This window comes from Misgurnus anguillicaudatus, chromosome 14, assembly GCF_027580225.2.
Source record: "Misgurnus anguillicaudatus chromosome 14, ASM2758022v2, whole genome shotgun sequence".
NCBI lineage: Eukaryota > Metazoa > Chordata > Actinopteri > Cypriniformes > Cobitidae > Misgurnus > Misgurnus anguillicaudatus.
In genome coordinates, this window is record NC_073350.2 from 29,552,905 (window position 1) to 29,563,386 (window position 10,482).

General features: G+C 34.8%; 1 protein-coding gene across 1 annotated transcript; it reads left to right on the top strand.

Annotated features, from left to right (window-relative positions):
* The first annotated feature begins 2,401 nt into the window (after positions 1 to 2,401).
* Positions 2,402 to 10,250, top strand: cav4a (caveolin 4a). Its single transcript, XM_073876215.1, has 3 exons — positions 2,402 to 2,766; positions 8,963 to 9,149; positions 9,760 to 10,250. The coding sequence occupies exons 1-3, from the start codon at positions 2,551 to 2,553 to the stop codon at positions 9,909 to 9,911; spliced, it is 555 nt and encodes a 184-aa protein (XP_073732316.1). The 5' UTR covers positions 2,402 to 2,550; the 3' UTR covers positions 9,912 to 10,250.
* Positions 10,251 to 10,482: the final 232 nt, after the last annotated feature.

Consider the following 10,482-nt stretch of genomic DNA (forward strand, 5'->3'; position numbering starts at 1 on the left):
TTTAGTTGCTTTAATAATTACTGACCGTTGTATTTCCATCAAGTGTCTTCTCTTTGGATGGCATCATTGGTCTTTTGGCCCAAACCCACCGTGTTCCTCTGACTTAAGTCTTATAGGGTTACATAACACAGTAAATCTGCCTGATAACAGCTGTTTCACTGTATTGGTGCAGGGCAACGAGTACAAGACAAATGTACAAGATGATGAATTTGACTGATTTCCATATGGTTTTCAATAACATTGTAACATGATAACATGGATATATTTACAATATCATGTGAAAAATAGCTTGTGATTTTTTTTGACATTTTTCTGTTCAGATTTTAATACTCAAATGCAGATTAATCTCAATATAAACCAGGGCAAACAGCTGTCACAAGAACATTAGAAAAAGCGACGTTGTGACCTTGCAATTTGTGAGACAGCCGTCATGTGCAAAGATCAACAGGAAAAACACCATAAATGGTGAGATTACACGGTGATGATGATTAGTGTAAGAGCTTTATGAAAAAGCATACCATCTGTCCCTGAAATTACAACTAAAAATAGACTGTTACTAAGACTGGAACAGTGAGAAAGATGCACATTTCTAATTTAACATCACCTGAAAGTTGAGTAAATAAGCTTTCCATTGATGTATGGTTTGTTAGGACAATTTTGGCCGAGATACAACTAAATCTGGAATCTGAGGGTGCAACTAAAATCAAAATACTGCACAAAAAATTATTTATTCAATTTACTACATTTTTTAAGTGGTTGCAATAAATGTATTTAAGCTACATTTAAACAAAAGTTTCATATTTCATTTTTCAATTTTTTTGTTTAAATGTAGCGTAAATAAATTGATTGCAACCACTTACCTTAAAAAATTGAGTAAATTGAATGAATCATTTTATTCAGTGTGCATTGAGAAAATTGCCTTTAAAGTTGTCCAAATGAAGTCCTTAGCAACTGCATCCACTTACAAAAAACAAGTTTTGATTTTATGGTAGGAAAACTTTACCTTTACTTAATATCTTAAGCATTTTTGGCATTAAAAAACAATAATTTTGACCCAATGAATTGTTGGCTATTGCTACAAATATATCTGATAAAATATTTTTTTCTATTCCCTTTTTTTTTGCTTATGCACCAAATCCCTTAAATTTGATATTTTTGGTCTAAAAACTAGACTTATTTTCTTGGGTCGTTTTGTTCATCAAGAAAAAGCATCTTAATTTAAGAATGTTTAAATATTTTTAATGAAAACAAAATAAAAATAAAAATTCTTAGTATTTTGTTTTCAGTAAAAATATCAAAAATTTCTTAAATTAAGATGTTTTTTCTTGATTAGCAAAACAACCCAAGAAAATAAGTCTAGTTTTTAGACCAAAAATATAAAATTTAAGTGATTTTGTGCATAAAACAACACTGAAAAAATGATTCATTGAATTTAATCAATTTTTTTAAGGTAAGTGGTTGCAATCAATTTATTTAAGCTAAATTTAAACAAAAAAGATTAGTAAAGTAAAATAAAATATAAAACTTTTGTTTAAATGTAGCTTAAATAAATTGATTGCAACCACTTACCTTAAAAAATTGATTAAATTCAATGAATCATTTTTTTCAGTGAAGCAAAAAATTCTGCCAATGGGGTAAGCAAATTTTTCTAGAATTTTTCTTGTATTTAGTGTTTAAGAAAAAAATTTAAGATTTTTTGCTTACCCCATTGGCAGATTTTTTGCTGGTTTTATGCACAAAATCACTTAAATTTGATATATTTGGTCTAAAAACTAGACTTATTTTCTTGGGTAATTTTGCTCTTCAAGAAAAAGCATCTTAATTTAAGATTTAATTTATTTTTTTTGATATTTTTACTGAAAACAAAATAAAAATACTAAGATTTTTTTCCTAAAAAACTTTTTTTTGCAGACACTACCAGATTTAGTCATTTTATATATCAAATATTTTGTACTAATGTTAAAATTGTCTGTTTTGTGGAAGCAGCTAGAGCTAAAATCGATTGAAGAGTTTAGATGCAAAACCCTCTAAGTCCATCTGACATGTTTTCTTGTAAATAAACATTTCTATCATTCTCCTAATAGATTCTGCCAAAAAACTGTATTCTACATTAAACAGACTTGATGGACGTATAATACGCACTGAAAGCATTCGGTTAATACCATCCTCTCATTGTTGACATAGGTGGCATTTAGCGGCTTTTGCATCTGAGCTCCTCAATTCTTCCATCCCATATAATTCAGTTCCTATTGCACTTCTTGTAAGATCTCTTCATGCCATGAAGTTCACCGTCATGCTTCATTTGAGCAGCTACTAAGAGAGTATTTATAGCCGATACATAAGTGGGGGCAGACATCTTCCCATTGGGTCCCATTTGAGGATGCCTGTGAGGGCACGATCACTTTCCCAAAATATCTCATATCTCTGTCACAGCATTAAGACAGTTAAGCCTGCTCTCCATTCACAGTGTATTTGTGTAAGTGTGTGTACTACTGTAAGCGTCAGGGTGTATGTTTCGATTCTGGAGACCCACTTTGTGACATAATATTGATGACGGGCACCATGATGCGGGGTATGGACGGAGAAGAGACAGAGATTGACCTGAGAGATGAAGGGGACGGAGAGGACGATGAGGAACAACAGCCGTGGAAGACACAGCTGGAAACCGTTCTGGAGGAAGAGGAAGAAGATTTAATCTCCACACAAAGTGACACCAGGCCTCTGATTGATGAGAGGGACCCAAAACAAATGAATGAGTGTCTGAAGGTAATCCGCTCATATACAACTTTAACGTCTTCAATTGTAATCCTGTCAATAGTGTCAATAGATTTATTTTTTCATTGCTATTGTCTATTAAGTAGTGTCAAAGGGACTATTGTAGGTCTTGAAACAGCATACCTGTCAAACAAAGATAGTGTTAAACCTGAAATTTGAACCCTTTGAATTAGAGGAAAATTTAGAGCTACTCATGAAATGCGTATAAATACCACACAGTGTGAAAATTCCAATTTTGTGTGAATATGATACGCTAGTCCTTCCCCTTCACTTATACGACATCTTTTTGTGTTGTTTTATGTATTGGTTTCTCTTTTTTTACCATACCCAAACCAAACCCCAATTCTAACCCCAACTTCAAATCATGAAGAAACCTGAATGTCATCCTAAAGCAAATCTAACCTAAACCCAAGCGACAATGATTTAAAAACAAGAAAAAAAAGAGAAAAACCAATACATAAAACGACACAAAAAGATGCGCTATATAAATGAACGGTAAGGACTGGTGTATCATATGCATGTGAAATTTAAATTTGGAGAATGTATTTTACGACTTTTTACACCGCATGCTATTTATATGCATTTTATGAGAATGGGTTTGGGAAAATTATAGATTGATTAAATATTATTACTAGAGTTGATCCAGAAGCATAGTGCTTGAAATCATGATAGACCCCGCCCATACACCGTAAAAATCCTTGTTGCACTTAATTTTTAAATTTATTCAACTTGAATTTACTATGCATTTCAACTTTGGATCAACTTTAATATTGAAATTACTTGATATTCATATTACTTGAATTGATAACATTTATTTTACACCTAAAGTGAAATTAGTGACATTTTAAGTTGAAAAAAATTAATCTTTTACTTTTTAAAGTGGCTAAATTACCAAAATAAAGTTGAAATAACTTAAGCTAATTCAACTTTATTTTTCTTAATTTATTGCAACTCCTCACTAGTCAAAAAAGTTGAAATTAATTGTAAATTCAAGTTGACTACACTTAAAAAGTGAAGTGCAACAAGGACTTTTTTACGATGTGCTAGACTATAGATACAAGTTTATGGGGTGGTTTCCCGGACAGGGATTAGCTTAAACCAGGACTAGGCCTGAGTTTAATAATGAAATATAACTAACATGATTTAATAAAACATACTTGTGTGCATTTTGAGGCACTGATGTATTTTAGGATATGTCAGTGCAAGTTGTTTTCAGTTTGGACAGTTCTTACATTTATTTTAGTCTAGGACTAGTCTAATCCCTGTTCAGGAAAAGTGTTAAAAACACCAAGTTTGCAAGATTTTGATCAATCATTTTCCTAATACTTTTGTTTCATGACATTAGGGTAGTGAAAATTACGAACATTGTATTGACATTTTAGACAACCACAGCTGGTAGCAGGAGATGGATTAGAAGAACATGTGTGAATATCTCCACTGCTGTGGACAATAATAGTAACCTACTGAATCAGCTGAGCAGAGATATCGCACTACCATTAAAGACTTACAGTAACCATAAGTTCAATGCATATTACTTCAGAAGTCATTTAGATTTAGTATGAGAAACATGGTCAACTGATAACACAAATAGTAACATGCTATTTAAAATAACTTATGTGTGAATATCAAAATATTCTTTAGAGACTAGAGTAGAGGGTATGCATTGACATCACTTTTCCACGTGACCACGCAGGAACTCGCCCTGTTGAGTGGCAAACGTTCAACAAAATGTCTTGTTTTCATAGTGGCTGCTGCGAAAATGCCGGTAAAACTGACTATTATCAGCTTAAATTGAATTTAGTTGGACTTGATAGCACAGGTGGACAACACTTAGTTACATTTTCCAAGCATCTGTGTTTTATTAGGAAAATGTTTACTTCACTACATTCTAAAGCATAAAATCATCCTGTGTATTCTTTAAAGGACAAGTTCGGTATTTTACACTAAAAGCCCTGTTTTCAGATGGTTTATGATGAAATAGAACGGTTTTGACTGAAATTTCGACATATGCGGCTGCCCCGAGAATTTTCGGGTGTTTGTTGTTTCACCTCCCACCTCTACAATGGGTGCACTGGAACAATTCTTCCCAAAAATGCATTAAACTTTCGTTTACAAAGACATGAAACTCACCGAGTGGTCAGGGGTTTTCACTGGCATGCTCACACAAAAATCGCTGCAAATATGCTTTCCAACAGGTGTTTTAGCATTCGTTGTTGACTTGTGGACCTATTTTTCCAAACGCCTCACACCCTCCGTTGAGAGCTTGAATAATAGACACTCCAGCCCAGGTGGTGGCGCTAATCCGCCATTGCCAATAGCAAGAATAGAAACAAAGTCGCGGCCACTGATCTATATAAATGACTGGATTGCGCATGACGTCACAACTGTGAAGCCACCGCGCCGCCATGTTGGTATACCCAAACATTCCATAAAATCAATGGACGCGATCAGATTTTAATGATAAAACATCACTTTACAAGTCTTCGTTTTTATATCTGAAGTCACCCTGTACATTATTACAACACAAACGTCCTAAGCATGTACAAAGTTATTTACTGAAAGTTGTACATTTTAGTTTTTAATCAATTATTATACATTCATCTTCATTACAGTATCAGATCAGCAGACAGACCGCAGCATTTAGTATTAATTACAAACGTGCTCATTCTGAAATCTATATAAATAATCATACTTTGTACCGTATTTTCATGCAATAATTTGCTGGTTTTATGTCATCTAAACTTACAAGTTACCTAAACTTATTTAGAGAAATAACGCTGACCGTGTAGCTGAATTTCAGAAAAAACTTTATTTATACCCGTGTCATTAACAGAACGCAGCAGACACACTCACCTTAACAGTTTTTTATAAATCCATTTTCCTGCCCGATTAAAGCATAAACATTGAAAATAACACCAGAATTAACAGTTAATTTACGTACACATATCCTAAAAATAATCTTGCGTGACTGATACGCTGTAAAGCGGGGGAATTTAAAACATGATTTTGAATGGAAGTCAATGACACCCTCTGCCGGTTGGGTATACCAAGATGGCGGCTCGAACTCTGCGCTGGCTTCACCTCACGCTGTTACGTTAAGCGTTCTATGCGCAATCCAGTCATTTATATAGATCAGTGGTCGCGGCGCGGAGTAATACCGTACCTCACAGCACATCTAATACAAGTCAATGGAGTTGGCAAAAACTACGATAAAACCCGTTGGGATGCGTATTTAGCAGCGATTTTTGTGTGAGCATACCAGTGAACACCCCTGACCACTCGGTGAGTTTCATGTCTTTGTAAACGAAGGTTTAATGCATTTTAGAAAGGATTGTTCCAGTGCACCTATCAAACCCATTGTAGAGGTGGGAGGTGAAACACAAACACCCGAAATTTCAGTCAAAACCGTTCTATTTCATCATAAACAATCTGAAAACAGGGTTTTAAGTAGGGGTGTCACGATTTCGATTTTAAATCGAAATCGATCGAAATTAAATCACAGCTTCGAACTTCGAATTAAAAAATGGGATCGTCGATGCTGCCACGCCCCCATTTCACGTCCGGTCGGCTTGCCAAGCGAGGAAAAAAACTCTCAGAGATGCCTTTAAAAACATCTGTCCAGCGGAACGCGATCATATTTTAAAGACGAGGGATGCTACAACTCCTTGAAATGCATATCATAAACAGGATTACCAGTGATCTGACTTTGGACAGAGCGCAGCTCTCTGCACGTGCGCGATAGCGAGGGAGGCGCAAAGATGCAGCGGGTTATATTAAACAAAAGGATAGTTTGCCTCAGCTTGCATGAAACGCATAAAACTGAACACATACGTAAGGGTTACTACTTTAGTTTATGTTCAGACTTCGGACAGATGCGAGCACGTGCACGTGAGACAGAGAGAAGCGCAGCTGCTTATTATGCTGGATTTATTTCAGATGCTATGAGTCCAAGACACGCGCATTAAGTCCATGTTAGAGATGCGCGGATGGACTATTATTTCATAGCCTGCACTGGTGTCATCCTGATTTACCACGTTGTAAAACTTATTCCAGGCAACCCTTTCTCACATTCTATTTCCTTTGTTTTTTATTCTCATTTTTTGAGTTTGCCACGTACCTCCTTCGCCAGCGTTGATAAGAGCTGTGTCAAAATGCGTCCTCATTTCTCCGCGCTGTTAAAGAACGAATGGATCCTTAACAGCCGAGGATTTCCCAAACAATTAAAAGCTTTATTAAATAAAAGTGTGTATTTATTAGAAAACTTTTTCTTGTCACTGTTTTAGTATTATAAGTTATGTTTTGTGTTAATATTATTCTGTTTATGTTGCGTATATTTCTAGGTTGATTATTTGATATGCTGTTAAATAGATTAATCTACATCAATGTGTCATATGTTCTGAAATAAATTAATATTTTTCTGATTACATATTTATTTTAATAAGTCAGAAATGTCTCCGCTGTTTTCTGCTGACAGGCGCGGTGGGCGCTACTGGGGGCGTGTGCAGCAGGTGACGCAAATTTTGGGTCCTCAGAAGGCTAGACCGTCTCATTTCATTTCTCTTCTTGAACTTCTGAGGCTGCCACTATGAAAGACAGAGATGTCGCATGCGTAGAAGGACAGAGCTAATAACAAGCAGTCGATCCGGCACCCGCCCGAATTTAATTAAAATATTATTTTTCGTCACGTCATCCGCCCGATCCATGTAACTGCCAACCGCGCATAGTCATGTGCGTGCAAGAAGGAATCCTCTCTCTACAAGCTCTCGCGTTAAGTGAAGCCCACAAACCCCCATGCGAGTTTTGCAATGTGCATGTTAATGTTAAAGTATAATAATAATAATAATAATAATAATAAATAATGGCATATAATTTTTTTCTAAATTATATGCCATATAAAAAATATGTAAAAATCGAGAATCGGATCGAATCGTGACCTTAGAATCGAAAATGTAATCGAATCGAGGATTTGGAGAATCGTGACACCCCTAGTTTTAAGTGTAAACTACCGAACTTGTCCTTTAAAATTGTGTACTTTTATTTGAGTAAAAGTGTTAATGTACTTACATATTAAATGTAATACATTTATGAAATGTAATAGAGTAAAACTTAAAATAATATGCTTTGGAATGTATGTTTTCCAAAGAAAAAAGAAATAAAATACAAATACTTGAAAAAAAAACTTTTAAGTAGAAAGTAAAAAAGTTTAAGTATAAAGTTTTACACTGTACACAAATGCTGCTGCTATGTCTTTTGCCACTCAGGGGGCGTATTTTTTTTTCAGTTTGAACCTTTTTTTTATTGCATATGAACATATATATATATATATACATACATATATAACAACAAGAGAGTTATAACAATGTATTGTACATAAATGTTGTCAGTGTACATATGTAAATGATTAATGTAATCCAAAATAAAACAATAACAAAGTTAGCCAGAGAAAACAAAAAAAAAAAAAAAACCAACCCCACCATAAGTGGTGCAGATTACTTTTCTACATCAAATTTGCAGATAATATTAGAAGCCCTTAAAGCTTTTTTATTTTTACATTTGTTTACAACATTACAATATTGCTTAAATTCGTTGATAAAATGGAAGAAATTGGGTTTACCACCAGACCATTTCATTTTGTGTACATGAAACTTCCCCATTAAGATTAGTAATTGAATAACATATGCTTTGTCCTTTTCTATTTCACAGTCATTAAAATAAATCATTATATCCGGCCCCATCCAATTTAACAGCTGTATTAAGTTTTCTTGTAATAAAATTTTCAATATCAACCCAAAATATCTTGGTATAAATACAATGATAAATAAATGAAAAATTGTTTTTTTTCATTATTACAGAATTCACATGAATAGCACTCAGGGGGCGTAATCGCAGTCACTTTTGCCAAAGGTGACGTCACCTGCATACCCTATAACATTTTTTGGTTTAAAAAATTACTCTACTATGGGAATGTTGTGAAGAACACCTTTATTTTTAAAATTGATATAAGCAGTAGATGCAGGTGTTGGATGTCATAGCTGTCACTATATTTGTGATTTTTAAAACATTATTTGAACACAACAGTGACCAGGTGTCACAAAGGAAAAGAAATAGCAAGCTGGTCTAAACTGGTGATTTATTCATCCCCCCTTTTAGAGAGTGATGTAACATTTTGAATCTTCTTTGTTGGCAGGTGAGTTTTGAAGATGTAATAGCAGAACCGTTATCAGTTCGCAGTGGGGATCGGGTGTGGATCTGGAGTCACGCTCTTTTCGAAGCGTCCAGGGTCTGGTTTTATCGCATCATCACAACTTTGTTGGCTGTTCCAGTGTCCATCATCGCGGGAGTTCTCTTTGCCGTTCTTGCCTTTATTCACATCTGGTATGAGCAAGTTCTTCCCAGCTAACAATTTCTTTTCAAAACGTTCCCCTAATGTTAGTTTTTGGCTCCCATGAGGTTATATTTCAAGGTTTGTTTTTGGTTAGCCAGGAAAGTTTCCTTACAGAATTAAAACGTTATTTTTAGGTTATTGTAAAAATAACCACCCTGCAACATTATAGGAACGTTGTTGCAAAAATAAAACCAAAATAGAACGTTCCCAGAACTTTATTATATGATTTCTAAAAAAATAACCAAAAGATAACCAAAAACTAACGTTAGGGGAACGTTCTGTTTGCTGGGATCAGATTGAACATAAGAGCAATGCCACTTCCAAATATTATATAACTGAACTGGACTTTTACTCTTATCAATCCCTTGTTAGGTTGTTAGATTTCAACCTAAAACCTAACCAGTCTGAATCTTACTCTCAGAAAAAAGCTGTCGCTGGGGCAGTAGGCTACCTCTTTTTTTAAAGTACACTTTTGTACCTAAAATGTACTGGTAAAGATACATAGCCTATCTGTACCAAAATGGTACATAGGACCATGACAAGTTTTTTTTTATTTCTGACAGTACACTAAACCAAACCACCCACTTTGGTCTCTTTCGGGTTCCTTACGCCATGTGTACAGGTGGTCTTGATAAACACTGGGTGGCTGCAGACGTTATGGAGCGGTGTATTAGACATCTTCATCCTTCCCTTATGCCAAAGCATAGCCAAGTGTTGTAGAGGGATTAGTGTTCGTCTTACACAGGAATGAAAAAAGGTTAAGTGGAATCTGTTGAATCCGTTCAAACTAGAATTCACAGCAGTGGGAAAAGATTGTGGAACTATCAAATGGGACGACTATTTGACTCCAGGTCCATGTCATGAGGGACCATACCCAAACACTCAAAGCCTGTCAGAGACTGAGAGGAAATGGATTTTCTTTACAAAAAATGGCTTAAGTATTGTAAAGCAGTAAAGCAGTTGTGTTTTATACAGAATTTGATCAATGTTTACGTTTTTATGTGTGTGTTATTTCTTAATTTTCCATGCAGGGTGTGATAAAGCAGCGTGTGGAGCAATTATGGTAAAACATACAGTACTGTGCAAAAGTCACCACCACCACCAGCTATCTTTTTTAAGATACAAACAGAAAATACAGGAAATATGTACACAAAATGAAAAACAAAACAATTTTCAGAACTAAATGTCTTCTTCAGGCATCAGTCAGTATTTAGACCTCTCTTGACACATCTTGAGTTTTTTTAAGGAGACTGAAGTCCTGAAGTCATTCGATTAGAATGAGAAATTAGGATTTAATTTTATTTAGGTTTAAGAGATCCTGC